Below are 18,071 nucleotides of genomic sequence, written 5' to 3'. Positions count from 1 at the left end.
ATCAATTGAGGATACAGAGCAGCTGTTCCATCTGGATGGCGAATGTGTGTACCAGTCCTCACCGTTGCCTGTTGCCTGCCCAGTCCTCCTGATGCACTCTTTTAGATGACCAGCGTGGCCTCTGGGAGGCATTTGAGTTTGTAACCCCAGTCTTGCTCACTTTGATTAGAGCCCCTCCATATCTTCCACCCATCTCACCAGATAAGACCCTCCCACCCTGGGACACCCCCAGCCTCCTGACTGTCCACTCATTCAGCCCCACAAGTATCAAGGGAGAGAGTGTCCCAGCTGCTGCCCCCAAACATCTCTCCAAACTCACAGGCCCCAGGAGCCCTGACTCCAAGCCCCACAACTCCCATGGTGTTCACTCAGGAAATAGGTAACCAACCCAACATCTTTTATTGGGTCTAAACAAGGACCCCTGCATTCTTATACTGAGGCAGGAGTTCTTGAATTTTGTATCGGGGTGCTGTGATGGCTTGGACAATCCTTAATGGGGGGAGGTACTTCTGGGGTGCCATGAAAATGGGATAACAAGGTTTAGTCTCCTTGTTGAAGCTACACAAATCCAGCATCAGAGACTTGGAGCTGTAGATCTCTTTCTTCTTGGGCCTGACTGGGATGAATGGTGGACGCTGGCGAGGCTTCACCAGCAGCCGCACTAGGTCTTTCCGAAAGATATTCCAGGTATTCTCCTGAAGGAACTTCTGGCACATAGCTTCATCACTAAAGGTGAGGCACAGATGCTGAGTTTCCCACACCAGCTCCTCTTGTCCCCCTGCCCCTCCAGACTCTCCTCCTGCCACTCTTCTAATTCCTAAACACAGTGTGCTCCGTCCCAGCTGTGTGCCTCTTCCCAGACCCTTCTCTCTGCCTTTCCACACTTTCTTCCCCTAGAACTGTGCTGCTCCATGCAGTGGCCATGAACCACATGTGGCTACTGAGTCCCTGATGTGGGCCAGTCTGAATTAGAGATGTGCTGTGAGTCCAAAAATATGTACCTCAAAGACTTAGAGGTATAGAATATAGATCTCAAAGACTTAGAACAAAAACAAATGTAGAGATACTCATTAATAATGTAAAAACAAATGTAGAGATACTCATTAATAATGTTCATAAGTTGGTTACATGTTGAAATGACAGTATTTGAGATGCACCGAATTCAGTAAAATATATTTTAAAGATTAATTTCATCCATTTGTTTTTACTTCTTATAATGTAGCTACTAAAAAGTTAAATTATGTAGGTAACCATTTATCCATCAAGGAAACATAAGGCAAAGCCACAATGAGACACCACTTATGCCCACTAGAACGGCTATGATTAAAAAGACAGATAAAGATGTGTTATGAGGTGGATATTAAACAGGGGTTCTGGGGGATCCCTGGGTGGCTCAGTGGTTTAGCGCCTGCCTTTGGCCCAGGGCATGATCCTGGAGTCCTGGGATCAAATCCTACATTGGGCTCCCTGCATGGAGCCTGCTTCTCCCTCTGCCTGTGTCTCTGCCTCTCTCTCTCTGTGTCTCTCATGAATAAGTAAATAAAAATCTTTTAAAAATAAATAAATAAAAAATAAAACAGCGGTTCTGGTATACTGCTGATGGGAAAGTAAACTGGTGCAGTCACTTTGAATAAAAGTCTGGCAGTTCCTCAAAGGTTAAACAGAGTTAACCTGCAACCTAGCAATTTCACCCCTACAGTATATATATACCTGAAAGAAATGAAAACATATGTCTATGCAAAGCCTTGCACAAGAATGTTCATAGCAGCACTATTTGTCATGGCCAAAAAGTGGAAACAACCCAAACATTCAACCACTGATGAATAGGTAAAGTGTGACATATACGTGCAATGGAATATTATTTGACAATAAAAGGGAGTGAAGTTGGGGGGCCTGGTGGCTCATTTGGTTAAGCGTCTGACTCTTGGTTTCAGCTCAGGTCATGATCTCAGGGTCGTGAGATCCAGTTCCGTGTTGGGACCTGTGCTCACCATGGAGTCTGCTTAAGATCCTCTCTCTCTCTCTCTCTCTCTCTCATAAACAAACAAACAAACAAATAAACAAGATCTTAAAAAAAATACAAAACTTTTTACAATGGATAAAACTTGAAAGCATTATGCTAAGAAGCCAGTTGCAAAAACCACACGTAACATGATTCCATTTATATGAAATGTCCCGAACAGGCAAATCTATAGAGACAGAAAGTAGATTGGTGGCTGCCTTGGACTGGTCTTGATGCCCTGGCTCTACTGTGTTACCTTCTCTCATAGCACACATGAGGGTAGGGAGAGTGGGGGAGAGAGAGGAGGCTCAGCACTCATTGGCTTATTTCCTTCTAAGACCACAGCAAAGGAACAGCATGTTCCATTTCCACTCACTTGCCCATGTTAACTTGTTTAACTAACAAGTTAAAACATTCTTCCAGAAACACGATATTGACCAGGGCAGAGTCAACTTTGATCCATAGAAAACAACTTAATAAAAAACCCAGAGGTCAGCATAGGCCATTGGCCAGTCCTGTTGGTCTCAGTGGTGTGCCAAGGTGAGCTCCTCTCAACTCAGAGGGATGATTATATGCACCTCTCCTCAACCCCATGTTCAGCAACATCAGGTTGGTAGGTGGAAATTGGCCATGGTGGAAATATATACACCACAGAATCAGTAAACCCTTCAAATCAGACTTATCTCCTACTCACCTCCCAGAGACCTGATTGTTAAACCTTCACCAGCACACTACCAGATATTCTCCACTTCAAAAATTCAACCAACTCCCAATTTCATAAAAAACAGCAATTATCTATCTAACTTTGACTTAGCACTTCTTATGTGCCCAGCACTTTACCTGTTAACCCATTTAATCCTCACAATTCCCCATTTCACAAACTCAGAAACTCCAGTTCAAAGATGCTACAGGACTCACCAAAACCTATGAGGGGGAAGGCATGTGATTATAGATTCTTAGGAGGTCCTTTATTTTTTTAGGGGGTACTCAGAGTCCAAAACAGACAAGATTCCTCATGTCACCTCCTGATACTGATTGGTCATATTGATTTCTTGTTTTTCACAAAACAGGGTCACTCTTCTTCTAAAGGCCTCATCAGCTTGGGACAGGGCTTACAGTTCCAATCCCTGCCTTACTTGAACTGGAAGTTTCATCTGTCCCTGCAGGCTGTAAAAACTTCAGCCCATGATGGCCTTGGCCCCTAGCTCTGCCCACCCTCACTGCAATCCCATGCTAGATCACACTCTTTGCTTTGGCTCTTAGGCTGTACTTCCTTTTGGCCCTCAGAGATTTCCCTTCTCTTGGGAACTCAAATATTGGTTACATCCTACACAGTGTTCCCTGTGCTTTGTAGGGGGAGAGGGGTCAGGTTATCTAGCCTGTGGCATTCACAGGACAGGTGTCACGGCCACTGTGTGATCTTCAGGATGTCATGTCCTCTTTACCGAGCTTCACAGTCCTCAATTAAAACATGGAGGATTTGAGCTAGATAATGGATATGCTTTCTGCCTGCTTTAGCAGTCTAGAAATCATGAGTTCAACAGTGAATGAATAAGCCAGAAATCTCTCTGTCAGCATTGCAGATCATTGCAGTGAAGCGCTGACCGCGCGGCACAGATGCTGAGAGCTCAAGCATCTGCCACCCTCCCAAGTCTACAGAAATCTCTTCTGAATTTCAATTCAACAGGCATTAACTGATACCCATCACACGCCAGGCATCATTTGTGGATCTAATGCTCCTAAAATCCATTTTTTAAAAAGATTTTATTTATTTATTTGAGAGATAGAAAGAGAGTGCATGAGCAGCAGGGAGGGGCAGAGGGAGAAGCAGGTACCTCACTGAGCCGGGAGCTCTGGCCAGGCCGTGGGGCTCCATTCCAGAACCCTGAGATCATGATCTGAGCCCAAGGCAAACTCTTTAAAAAAAAAAAAAAAGATTTAATTTATTTATTCATGAAAGACACAGAGATAGAGAGAGAGAGAGGCAGAGACACAGGCAGAGGGAGAAGCAGGCTCCATGCAGGGAGCCCGACGTGGGACTCGATCTCAAGTCTTCAGGATCAGGCCCTGGGCTGAAGGCAGCGCTAAACCGCTGAGCCACCCGGGCTGCCCCCAAGGCAGACTTTTAACCAACTGAGTCACCCAGGCACCCCCTAAAATCCCTTTTTGAGTAGGTACCTCTAACTAGCAATTTTCTATACTGGTTATACACAGGAATCGGAGAATTGTGGCATCTTTGAACTGCAAGGAACTACTAGTGTTACCCAACTTATTTTTCTCACAAAACAGCCGCAATTTGGGCCATATCTACACATGATCTATTCTTTAATTTAGCAATAATTTTTTTCTTAATTTTGCTTAGTTTCTTTTACGTAAATGTTTTACAGTGGCTTTAATCTAAGCTACAAGATTTGTCAAATCATGAGTTTAGTGAGCTAGTCATTTGATTTTTCTAATTCACACTAGAACAAATACCTAGCTGTTAAAACTAAAAGTGTCAACCTGTAGACCACTTAAAATCATCTTATACATCTTCTGTGAATATGGTCCATACTTTGGGAGACACTGGTCTAATCTCATTTTCGTGTTTTGCAGAATGGAGTCTGAATTCTAGTAGAGGGGAAATGACTTATTCAAAATCATACAGACCCCACATCAAATTCTCTCACATACTTATTGGACATGGCTGCAGTAACTACAGATCTGCTTGCCTTCACAGCTCCTTTCCTTACCACTAGAATCACTTGCTTCCACACCTGTCAGCAAAACCATGTCTGATCACAATATCACCGTAAGAAAAGAAAAAAAGGGGGAAGGGATGCCAAATTGCATAATCGGTATGATCTCCACTATGCAACTTTGTGTGCCCGAATGGTAAATGCATGTTTGGCACATTTCCATTTGGCACATATCCACGTAGCAAAAACAAAATGCATGTGGTAAAAGGAAATACACAAAATGCTAACTTGGGATTGTTGCAAGGATGCAAATGGTTCTGGTTTTCCCCTTTTCAAATGTTCAGTATTTTCCAGTTTTCTGCAATGCAAATGCTCCATTCATTCATTTATTTATTCAACACCCATTGTGCACCGACTCTGTGCTGGGTACTACACAGGTAGGTGTCAGACATGAAAGGAAGATAAAGCCCAGTCCCTGCCTCTATGAAGCAATTAATCAAGTGATGGGCAAAAAAAACAAAACAAAACAAAACAAAAAAAAACTGTACGAACTACCAGCTCTAAAGAGCTATGATTCAGTACAATGGTCAATTACAGAGCTCTGTAGAGAGCATTATAAGTGTACAGAAAGAGGTAGTTAAAAAAAAAAAGAAAAAAGAAAGAGGTAGTTATGCCAACCTAGGGTTAGCCAGGGAAGGTTTCCTGGAGGAGAGGAATCTTAAAGAATGAGCAGGAGTTTATCAGGGAAAAAAGAGGAGAAAGACTGGGGGATGGCATTTCAGGCAGAAGAGCCAGCACTGGCAAAGTCAAGTATATGCAGTGTCAAGTACATGCAAAGCCCAGGAGGCAATTTGCTTGAGCTGTTAGAGCAGGTTACCGGTGACTGGAAGTGCTGCAGGGGAGTTGCGGGGTCATCCCATGAAAGGCCACACCTGGCAGTGAGTTTGCACTTTATCGTATAAACAATGAGATGCCCCTGAAAGGGTTGAAGCAGGAGTTTAACCTGGCCAGATATGGGTTCTAGCAAGAGCACAGTATGCAGAAAGGATCTAGCAGGGAGGAAATGGAGGCAGGGGGCCCAGTGGTAAGCCCAGAGGCCCCAAAGTGGGGGTGCAGGGTCATGTCACCTAGGGAGGTGAACAAGATCCACTGAGGTGTGTGAAAAAAATAGTGGGGCTTCATTTATATTTATCTTTGTGTTCTTAAAGATCTATTTTGGTATGTCCATAATGTATATATTAGTACAGTAATATATGTAAATAATAATAAATTAATACATGCTATTCATATTTACGTTTTCTAAGAGGTATACACTCAAACACTTTTTAGTAATAACTGTGTGAGATCAAATAGTTTTGCCACCGTTGGTCCAGTTAACTTTTACATAAAAAAAATTAAGAGGTTTTTTTTTTTTTTTTTTTTTTTTTTTTTGCATTACAGAAGTAGTCATTCTGGAAAATTTGAAAACTAGGGAAAAGTAAAAAAATCTTTTTATCAAATCTTTCAAGATAGATATTTATTTTTTAATTATCAAAGTAATATATCATCATTACAAAACATTTGGCAAATAAAGGGAAAAAAGCCCACTTGGAATGCCACTATCCTGATAAATTTTGGGGGGGGGGCAGAGAGAGAGAATTTTTTTAAAAAGGTTTTTATTTATTTATTCACAAGAGACAGAGAGAGGCAGAGACATAGGCAGAGAGAGGAGAAGCAGGCTCCATGCAGGGAGCCTGACACAGCACCCTGGGATCCTGCCTCAAGCCAAAGGCAGACTCTCAACCACTGAGCCACCCAGGCATCCCAGAGAGAGAGAGAGAATCTTAAGCAGGTTCCTCACCCAGAATGAAGCCCAATGAGGGGCTCGATCTCACAACCCTGAGATCATGACCTGAGTCAAAATCAAGAGTTGATGCTCAAGTGACTGAGCCATCTAGGTGCCCCCTGATAACTTTTAAAAAGTATTTCTTTTCACCAAACTATGGACAGAGCCCAAGTGTCCATAGACTGATGAATGGAAAGAAGATGTAGTATAAAAAAAAAAAAAGAAGATGTAGTATGTGTATATGTATATATATATACACATACATATATATACATATATACACATACATATATATATATACACACACACACACATATATATATATACACATACATACACACACACAATGGAATATTCTCAGCCAGCAAAAAGAATGAAATCTTCCTGTTTGCAATGACATGGATGGAGGTAGCATGTATCATGCCAAGTGAAATAAGTTAGAGAAAGACAAATAACCATATGATTTCACTCATATGTGGAATTTAAGAAAGGAAACAGATAAACAAGGGCACCTAGGTGGCTCAGTCAGTTAGGTATCTGCCTTCAGTTTGGGTCATGATCCCAGGGTCCGGGGATTGAACTCTGTGTCAGGCTCCCTACTCAGCAGAGAGTCTGCTTCTGCCTCTCCCTCTGCTGTTTCCCCGGCTGTGCTCTCTCTCTCTCTCTCTCTGTGTCAAATAAATAAATAAAGTCTTAAAAAAAAAAACAGATAAACACATGGGAAGAGGGGGAAAAGGAGAGAGGGAAGCAAACCATAAGAGACTCTCAAGAATAGAGAACAAACTGAAGGTTGATGGAGAGAGGTGGGCACGGGATGGGCTAGATGTGTGATGGGATTAAGGAGGGAACTTGTGAAGAATCACTCAATTCTACTCCAGAAACCAATATTGCACTGTATGTTAACTAAGTAAAATTTAAATTTTTTTGAAAAAGGGACACCTGGGTGGCTCAGTGGTTGAGTGTCTGCCTTCGGGTCAGGGAATGATCCTGGGGTCCTGGAATCAAGTCCTACCTTGGGCTCTCTGCGGGGAGCCTGCTTCTCACTCTGCCTGTGTCTCTGCCTCTCTCTCTCTCTGTCGCTTATAATAAACAAATAAATCTTTTAAAAAATAAATTAAAAATTTAAAAAGTATTTATCTTCCCTCATTATATAAGCAATGCATACACACTGCAAAAACAATTAAATATGAGAGGAATATATAACAACAACCAGGAAGTACTTTTTAGTCTCACCTTCCAGACAGAATGACTCTTACAAATTTGGTAACATCACAGATGTCATCATTTTTGCTTTTTCCTTCTAGGTTTTCCTCTTGTGTTTTATAAAGGCATAGTCAGAGTATATATGCAATTTTGCATCCTGGCCTTTTCATATATCATTATATCACCTATTTTACCCTCCTCCTACAGAGTCCTTAGACTTATAATTTTTTTTTTTTAGTAAGACAGTTACAATCTATGAAAGAAATACGCCACAATTTCCAAATGATCCCCTTAGTGTGATACGTGTGGGTGGTGGTAGTGGTTTTTCTCCCTATCGTGAATATGGCTGCTATGAACATCTCAGCGCATGTAGCTTTTCCCATAAATTAATTATATAAATTCATAGTTAGACCTTTACTTCAAAAGATATAGCCCTTGCAACATAATAGTAAAATTATCATCAAAGGAACTGAGACAATTTAAGTACCAACAGCTACCAGTTTCATCCCCTCCCTTTTCAGCATTTCATATGAGCACCTTTTTCTTTCTTTTAATAAATAATAGGTGAACATTTATTTATTCAGTCTGGTGGAATGCATGCACATTTCCAGCACTGACCTGGGGTACTTGACCTTGAACCTGGACAACTTCTCCATTACTTCACTGTCAATCAGTTCACAAAATTTGTCTTTCCTCATCCGTATCACCTCAGCTCCCAGGCTCACGAGGATCAAGGGCCGCATGTCACACTGCTTCTCTGGGAGGAGGATCTGGTGAAGGCCCTGGGGGATGGAAAGTCTGACCTCAGAGACTGTCCACACCCACCAGCAGATCATCTAGATGGGGAAAATGAGGCCCCAAACAGAAGGGGATTCCATCTGGGGTCATTCTGCAAGTGATGAGGAGAATTCTGTCCAGGGCTCCTGCTGTTGCACGACACCAAAGGACTCCAGCTTCTGGGATTAGAAGAGCCTGTGAAGACGGCACTTTGTCCATGTTCCGTCTCCATGCAGGCTCCACAGGAACCACACTCAGGCAGTTCCTCTTCAGGGGACAGCAGTTCACAAGTTTTCCCTGATGTCCAATCTCAACTATTGTGTCAATTAAAGCCATTCCCTCTTCCTCAGGATGATAACGGAATTTGAACAGCGAGGCTTCCTCTTCTAAATCCCCCCTTACGGGCACCTGAGTGGCTCAGTGGTTGAACATCTGCCTTCAGCTCCGGGTGTGATCCCGGGGTCCTGGGATGGAGTCCCAAGTTGGCCTCCCCACAGGGAGTCTGCTTCTGCCTCTGCCTCTCTCTGTGTGTCTCTCATGAATAGATACATTTTAGAAAATCTTAAAAAAAATAAAACTAAATCTTGCCTTTCACAGGCACCACACCCTCCCCCATCCTTTTGTCAGCCCTTTGCTCATGTGTCCCCACTGAGCCTCCATTACCTTCTCTGTCTCTCATAGACTTTAGGGGGGTTACTGGCCTCCTCTCTGCCGCTCAGTTACTCCTCTGGCTTCCTGGCCATGATGATGACAATGATATGACAGCAGTATTTCCTGAGCATTCGCTATGTTCCAGGCCCTCTTGCTGCCACCTGCCATAAGTACTAACCCATTTGAAACTGTCACAAGCCCCAACGAGATGGGTCCAATTGTTATCCTCATTTTACAGAGGATGCTGCCAAGGTTGAAAACCTGTCCAACATCACACAGTAGGGAAGCAATAACACTAGGATCTGAGCCCAGGGGGTCCGTCTTCAGAACCCATGCTTCTAAGCACTATCCTCTGAGGCAACTGAGGCCCAAAGAGGTTAAGTAACTTTCTCAAGGATAGAAAGAGGTGGAGGCAGGATTTGAACCCAGTGAACTATTCAAAGCGCACTGAGGGCAGGTACTCTCATACACCTACAACCCATCCCTTCAAATACCTTCCCACGGCATGCAGGATAGATGAAAACTCCTCCCTGTGACCCCAAGACCTGGGCTCTCTCACCCTTGCCGGACTCTCCAGCCTGGCCTCATGCCGCCCTGCCTTGTTTACTCTGTTGCAGCCATGCTGCCCTCCCTTCCAGCCCTCTTGACACACCAAGCTCCTTCTGGCCTTAGGCTTTGAGCTTACGGTTCCTCGGTCTTCTATACTCTTCCCACAGGTCATCCCCAGCTTGTTCTTTTCACCATTCAGATCTCAGCTTAAACATCATCTCCTCAGAGCCGGCTTTCTTGATTGCCCCTTTTAAGAAGTCTGTCCCCTGCCCCAACCCAGCTTTATATTCCATTCCTAAAAGCAATTTGCAATACTTTATGTGTTTATTAATTTGTCTGTTTATTGTCTGTCCCCAGATTAGATCATAAACCCCATAAGGGCAGGAAGGATGTCAGTTTACTTGCCCACACTGGCATTTTGAGCCATGACTAGAGCATGGTAGATGACCTGCATGAGTGCTTAGACGGGGTCACAGAACATTCGGGTTAACACACCCAGGTGAATGTCTTCATCTTCTTTTTTTAAAGATTTATTTATTCATGATAGACAGAGAGAGAGAGAGGCAGAGACACAGGAGGAGGGAGAAGCAGGTTCCATGCAGGGAGCTTGATGCAGGACTCGATCCTGGGACTCCAGAATTGCGCCTGGGCCAAAGGCAGGCGCTAAACCGCTGAGCCACTCAGGGATCCCCATGTCTTCATCTTCTAATAAGGACACAGACTCAGGTAAAGTATTTGCCCACACAGCTGACTAATTAGAAGCAACATGAAGGGGGCACCTGGGTGGCTCAGTGATTGAGCGTCTGCCTTTGGCTCAGGGCCTGATCCTGGGGTCCCGGGATCGAGTCCCACATCGGGTTCCCTGCATGGAGCCTGCTTCTCCCTCCTCCTGTGTCTCTGCCTCTCTCTCTGTGTCTCTCATGAATAATTAAATAAAATATTTAAAAATAGAAAGAAAGAAAGAAAGAGAGAGAGAGAGAGAGAGAGAGAGAGAGAGAAAGAAAGAAACAACATGAAGATAAGGACCCCTGCCCCCACCCCAATCTGCCATATCCTGTCTGCCCGGCCCACGGCTCTGGCCTGCCCAATCAGAGGCCTCAGCCTGCCTGTTCCCTGGATGAGTGGTTCCCCTACTCCTCCTCGCTCAGAACAGAGGCTCTCCTCCAGGTCCCAGCCTCTCCTGTTTCTAAGACCCACCCAGCTTCACATTCCCCAGTTAGCAAATGTGATCTCCTAGGTGAATACAGGCCCAGCTGTCCCATTCACTCTCCTACAAACGAAGCCACGGCCTTGAGAGCAGAGAGAACACATCCACAGGCATTTTCATCAAGAGTCATGTTAACACATATTTGTGGGGGGCCTTCTCTGTGCTGGGCCCTGTGTGACAAATGAGGCAGCCTGGTCTTTGCTCTGGCCCCCACCCAAAGCCTTTGAGGCCTTCCGAGAGAATCAGGGCCAAGGTCCCCACTCCAACACTGCAGGCCCTCCACGACACAGGCCTGGCTGTTCTAGTGGCACGTGACACAGCCTCTACTGCTGTCATCATCGACCCCACCAGGCAAGGCCTTTCTGCCCTCTGGTGCCCTCATTCGGCCCACCTGGCATCCCCAGCTACTGCCTGGCCCTGTGTGAGGCTGCATTCCTAGGCCAGGCCCTGGCCTCAGGAGCCCTGTGTTCAGGCCTGAGCGCCTGCCTCGGAAGCATTAACTGCCCTGAAGGAAATGGTGAGCGGCCTGGAAAGCACATCACCTGAGGACTGTCTGAAGGAACAGAGGATGTTTTAATTGAATGAGAAAATAACTACCTGGGCATTGACACCGTGCCTGGCTCCGAAACATTGAGTGAAAAACAAAACGGCATTCTTTAAATAATCTAAGGGGTCATCATTGGGCAAGGAAAGATTTCTTCTGTTTTGTTCTTGGGAGGGTGGGGTAGGGAAACGCTGTGGGAGGAGCTACTTAAAAGGTGCAGGAGGCAGAGTTTTGCTGAAGAAAAGGAAGAACTTCCTAAGAGCTTGGAAATATTCCATCAGCCTTGAGGGGGCACCGTGCCAGGGGCTGGGGCTCCCTTCTGGTCCTGTGCTGGCTTTCCTGCCTCTGAAGACACACAGTCCAGTGGGGCAGGAGCATGAAGAGACCACCACACTGGGGGGTGATAGGCATGTGAGGATGACCCTGGAGACACTGTAACTGAGGAAGAGCATTAAGGGCATATGGTGAGGGAGTAGCTCTCTGGACTATGGTGACTGCACAGTGCATGATGACCGCACATGAGGCTTCAGAAGACAGCCCCTCCCCGGGGCTGGTGGAGGCCCACCCCCTGCCCGGCTTCCACAGTGATCAATTCATGGCCAAATGTTTCATCCATGCATTCCCCACCCTACCAACCTGCCAACCATTGGATAATTTTTTTTTTAAGTAGGCTCCATGCCCAGCGTGGAGCCCAACATGGGGCTTGAACTCATGATCCTGAGATCATGACCTGAGCTGAGATCAAGAGTTGGACACTTAACCACCTGAACCACCAGATGCCCTGGATAATTATATTGTTAATAGACTTTATTTTTTAGAACAATTGTAGACTTAGAAAAATTGAGAAGATAGTACAGAGTTCCCATATACCCCATACAGTTTCCTCTGTTAATTAACATCTTACATTAATAGGATACCTTTGGTAAAATTAATGAACTGATATTGATTGATACACTATTATTATTATTAATTCAGATCAAGGAGTTATTTAGATTTCCCCTTTTTACCTAATGTCCTTTTCCTGTTCCACAATCCTATCCAAGACACATATTCCATTTATTCTCTTATCTCCTTAGGCTCCTCTTGGCTGGACAGTTTCTTAGACTGGCCCGGTTTATGATGCCCTTGATAGATATTAAGGAGTACTGGTCAGGAATTTTGTGTGACACCCAGCCATTAGAGTTTGTCTGATTTTGTCATGATTAGATGGGGGTTGTGGTTTATTCGGAAGAGGACTTCCGAATGGAGGCAAAGTATCATTCTCATTACATCACGTCCCATTTCATAATATTAAGGGACATACTATCAACACAATTTAGCTGTGTATGTTGGCCTTGATCACCTGGCTACACTGGTATCTCTCAGGTTCCTCTATTGCAAAGTTACTCTCTCCCCCCCACCACCCTCTTTCCATACTGTTCTTTTTAGAAGGAAATCACTATATGCAGCCCACACCTAAGGAGTGGGGAGTTATGCATCCTCTTCTTTAGGACCAAGTATCTATGTCAATTATTTGGAATTCTTCTGCATGAGAGATTTGTCTCTTCTCCCCTATTTATTAATTTGCTCATTATTTGTTCATTTTACATGTACGTACTCAGGAATGTTTACTGTTACTTTGAGGTATAATCTAATACTATTTTATTTTGTTGGTTAAATTGTTCAAATTGTTCTAGCTTTGGCTAATGGGAGCTCTTTCAGTTGGCACCTGTGTCCCTTTGATATGCCTGCCTCCGTATAGGGTTTTTCCCCCCAATACTTCCTAACTCCCGAGCACTACGAAATGCTCCAGGCTCATCTTGTCTATTTCCTGCCCTAGTCTTAGAATCAATCATTTTCCAAGGAGCCCTTGTTCCTCTTAGTGAAGAATAATATTAGAAACCAAAGTCTGGGTGTTAGGTTTGCTCATTGCTACTGGAGTGTCATTTCTTTCAGGCCCTGTCAACTGACAAAGCAAAAGATATATGTCGATATACATATCTATAAATATTTCCACGTGTAACCATCTGTATTTATATTAAGCTCAACAGGAGTTCATACTGATATCTTCAATGAATCTGTTACCACATGGATCATTCTAGCCTCCTCCTTGCTTCTCTGCAAATTTCTACTCCAATGATGAGAAACCTAGCTGGTGTCATCTGCTGAATTGATCCATTCCAGTACACATGTATTGCAGTATCAGAACTGTGAAGCATACGCCCATGGGAATGACATTATCAGCTAGAGTACAGTGCTCATGTGCAGTTCCTTTGGCTTTCAGTTGTGCAGACCACAGTCACTTCCAGCGTCACACCTCCAGCGATACATAGGTCAGCACCTTTTTCTCTCACCCTCTTCAGGGACTGTTTCATACATTTGTAATATCATTAGATGCTCTTGTGACAATCTGCATTTCCTTTTGGGATCCCCTGCCACCTAAATTACTTTTTTCTTTAACAAGTTGTATACATTAAGGTTCACTCTTTGTGCTGTGTAAAGTTCTATGGGTCTTATCAATGTTTAAGGTTTTGTATCTTCCATTATAATATCATACAGAATAATATTGCTGTCCTAAAAATCCTCTATGCTTTATCTATTTGTCTCTCCTCTTGAATTCCAAACCTCTGATGACCACTGATCACTATCTCTATAGTTTTTTTTTTTTAATTTTTATTTATTTATGATAGTCACAGAGAGAGAGAGAGAGAGAGGCAGAGACACAGGCAGAGGGAGAAGCAGGCTCCATGCAGGGAGCCTGACGTGGGATTCCATCCCGGGTCTCCAGGATCGCGCCCTGGGCCAAAGGCAGGTGCTAAACCGCTGCGCCACCCAGGGTTCCCTATCTCTATAGTTATACCTTTTCCAGAATGTCATATAATTGGAATATACTACACTTAATCTTTTCATATTGGCTTCTTTCACTTAAAATATTCATTTAAGTTTCCTCCATATCTTTTTCTTAGCTTGATAGTTCATTTCTTTTTATTTATGAATAATAGTTCATTGTACAGATTTACCAGTTGGTTTATATTCACTTTTCCATGTAAATTTTAGAATTGGTTGCCAATATCCACAAAATAATTTTCTGGGATTTTTATTGGGATTGTGTTGAATCTGTACATCAATTTAGGAAGAACTAACATGTTAACAATAGAATCTTTCAATCTGTGAACATAGTCTGTTTCTCCACTTATTTAAATCTTCTTTGAATTCTTTCATTATGCTTTTTAAAAAAGATTTTATTTATTTGAGAGAGAGAGAGAGCACAGCAGGGGGGAGGAGCAGAGGGAGAGGGAGAAGCAGACTCCCCACTGAGCAGGGAGCCCAATGTGGAAATTGATCCTCGGACCCTGAGACCATGACCTGAGTGGAAGACAGATACTTAACCAATAGAACCATCCAGGCAACCCACAAATTCTTTCATTATAATTAATAGTTTTCTTCATGTGACTCCTGAACATTGTTAGATTTATACCTAACTATCTCATATTTGGTGCTATTATAAATGTAATTGTGTTTTTATTTTAAATTCCAATATTCATTGGCTTCTACCCTCTGATCTTACTGTAATAATTTATTCACATCAGGAGGGTTTTTTTATTTTTGTTTTTGATTCTTTGGATCTATCTAGATTTTTGATCTAGACAATCAAAAATCTGCAAACAATGACAGCTTTATTTCTTCCTTCCCAAATATTTTATTTCCTTTTCTTATCTTAATGCACTAGCTAGGTCTTTTAGTACAATGATGAACAAGAGTGGTAAGAGGGTGGGGCACCTGGGTGGCTCAGTAGGTTAAGCATTTGCCTTCAGCTCAGGTCATGGTCCCAGTGTCCTGGGATTGAGCCCCACATTGGGCTCCCTGCTTAGCAGGGAGTCTGCTTCTCCCTCTCTCACTCCTCCTGTTTGTGCTCACTCTGTCTCTCTCTCTCTCTGCCAAATAAATCAATAAAATCTTTAAAAAAGAAAAGAGTGATGCGAGGGTACATCCTTGCCTTTTTCCTAGATTATTTTAAAGCAAGTCCCAGATGTCATATCATTTTATCTGTGAGTCTTTTGATATGTAGCTCCTAAATATAAGGACTCTTTAAAAACAATAACCATGATACTGTTATCATATCTTTAAAAATCAACAATATTCCTTAATATCACCAAATATAGAGTGGAATGTTTTTAAACCTTTCCTGTTATTACTTAACACTCACAGCCCACCATGTTACACATATATCATGAGTGAGGCTATCTGCACACTTACCACAGGTTCTCCTTCCTCCACAGTGTGGATCTTGATGTAGGTGCCCACTGCAGCCTCTTCAGGGAGATCACCATACTTGGTTCTGATCATGGAACACTCAAGCGAACAAGGACGCCTGGATCTGAAATTTGACAGTTTGTTAAAGAAAACTCATTTGTCACACAGCCAGTTCATAAGGCCCTGGACAGTCAGCCCCCACTCTGCCTCACAGTGAGACTTCCCCTCCCTGGAGAACTCACACTGACCCCAGAAAGTGAGAAAATGCAAATCAGGCCCTGGAAGAGACTACGATGTCAGGAACTGGAGAAGTTTAATAGGGGGAAGACTAGGAGAGAAAGAGATACACCCCTTTTAAACACTTGAAGGCTGTTATGTGGAAGAAGGGGCTGATGAGCTCATGCAGCTGAGCCAGACCAGATGGACGAGAAGTCTAGGCTGGCTGACGGATGCTCAACATGGGGAAGAAATCTCTAAATCAGAGCTGTCCAATAATTGAACAGACTGCTTTGACATTGAGTCAGCTCTGTGCCCCCTGGGGACACAGCAGAGGTTTGGGCTCTCCTTCTTGGCAGGAAAACAAAAAATAAATGCCTTTGTTTCTTTGTTTAAAAGACAGGTTTCCTTGGGCAGTCTGTAGATTCTGTACTTTGTTCATGTTGGAATTAATTTTATACAGCAATCCTGTTGTGCTTTCTTTGTCTAGGTGAGGTATAAGGAAGAGACAGGCTATGTTAGTTGGATTAGAGGCAGGAAAAAGTTGTCAGCTGAGAATATAGCTGATATATTCACCCAACTCATAAACTCACACAACACATAAACAAGGCAGCCTACAATTCTCACCCCCCCGGGACATGCCCAGCATGGTTTTTATTCTTCTGGGTCCAATATGTCTCTTCTCCTATACTGATTTACAACAGAGAAATTGGGTCTGTTCCAACCCTACCTTCAGAAGAACTGGGACTGGGACTTGAAGCACTGGATCCCTTGGAAAGAATATCCACTAGAGGGAATAACAACTCAGAAGTCATGGGATGCTCCTTATGGAGGCCAGCAGGCTAGAAATGTTAATAGGCAAAGGACTTGAGTGTAATGGTACTTTGGGCAGCATGGAGATTGTGACACTGATGTTATTAGTATCATTGTGATATTTTAATTTTGCATTTAATGGTGGTGGGGGGGGAGGTGTTATGTTGCTCTGGGCCCAGCGTTGAGCTATATCTCTAGGCAGGTACCACTGAGTGTCCTTTCCTACTCCTCAGCCTCTCTGGGTTGAGGCAAAAGCTCAGCCCTCATTGTGTATTCTTATTTCAGCCATAACAGTCGTACCAAACAACAAAACTGAGCATTAATCAGCTGCTTAGGTTTGAATCCTGGTTCTGCCACTCCCTACCTGGATGACCTCAAACAAGTAAGTTAGTCTCTCTCTGTAGTTTGGTTCTCTCACCTGAAAAATGGGACTGATAACTATACTTACCCCATAGAGTTATTGGGAAGATTAAATTAGATAATCCAGTACCAGGCACAGAATATTCCACAAGTGTTAGCTATAATTACTATTATCTTATTTAATTGCTGGCTTATGACGATACTAAGACTTAATACTATTATCTACAGAGAAGAGAACTATGGCTTAGAGATGTCAAGCCTCTTGTGCAAGGACACAGAGCTAAAATAAGTGGCCAAGCCAGGACTTGGACCTGGGTTGAAGTGACACCAAAGCCCAGGCTCTAATCTACTGCCTCCTTTAGATGGGTAGAATTTTCTGAAGAGGCTCAGAGTTAGAAAGGTCCACTGACACACAGACCAAGTATCAGAGCCAAAAGATCTGCCCTGCCTCTCCTTCTTCATATGGGTTCCCTAAGAAAGGAAGAAGCTAACCACCTAAAGTGATCCTGTGCATTACAGGCACAGAATGCAGCTCTTGGGTCTCAAATCTAGGATTCTCTAGGCTGCCTTTTATATATACTCCAACCTTTGGTGTTGAGCGGTGCCTGCTACCTCTGACCCCTCCCCAGTATCCCTGACATTCTGTCCTTTTAAGTCATATCTCCCTTTCAACCAGAATCTGGACCCTTCCTTCTGCAAGGAGCTAACTAAGCTTACTTGATCTTTGGGCCCAACATCTTTGGAAGAGTATTTCCTGAGGTTTTAATCCTCCTACTGAAGCTGGTCCCCTGTTGCTCCCAGGAGTTCTGGAGATGCTTCAGTTTCAGAGAGCTAAAGTCCTGTACAGGATATGATTTGATCTGGAATTCCTTAAATCTCTCCACAGGAGAAGGTTCTGTTAGAGAAAGCACAGAAAAACACATTAATAGTTCTTTGCATATATGAGGCCTGTGCTGACAATGCTGAAAGGTATCCCCTACTCATCTGCCTGGCCAGGCTGGTGCATGAGCAAA

General features: G+C 43.4%; 1 protein-coding gene across 6 annotated transcripts in view; it reads right to left on the bottom strand.

Moving 5' to 3' along the window:
- Window positions 1-380: 380 nt before the first annotated feature.
- CNBD2 (cyclic nucleotide binding domain containing 2) overlaps window positions 381-18,071 on the bottom strand; it is a 60,350-nt gene continuing 42,659 nt past the window's right edge. For 5 of the 6 annotated variants that reach the window (XM_077872959.1, XM_077872960.1, XM_077872962.1 and 2 more), the window contains 4 exons: window positions 17,776-17,953; window positions 15,673-15,793; window positions 8,327-8,490; window positions 381-726 (listed from right to left, as the gene is read on the bottom strand). In XM_077872959.1, the coding sequence (XP_077729085.1) occupies window positions 408-726; window positions 8,327-8,490; window positions 15,673-15,793; window positions 17,776-17,953 (782 nt within the window). In that variant the 3' untranslated portion in view covers window positions 381-407. The remainder of the gene's footprint in view (window positions 727-8,326; window positions 8,491-15,672; window positions 15,794-17,775; window positions 17,954-18,071) is intronic. The other variant, XM_077872964.1, reaches the window with a different exon arrangement.

Source organism: Canis aureus, chromosome 26 (assembly GCF_053574225.1).
Source record: "Canis aureus isolate CA01 chromosome 26, VMU_Caureus_v.1.0, whole genome shotgun sequence".
NCBI classification, from domain to species: domain Eukaryota; kingdom Metazoa; phylum Chordata; class Mammalia; order Carnivora; family Canidae; genus Canis; species Canis aureus.
Note: the sequence above shows the minus strand (reverse complement) of the source record. Positions and strands in the feature narration are given on the sequence as shown.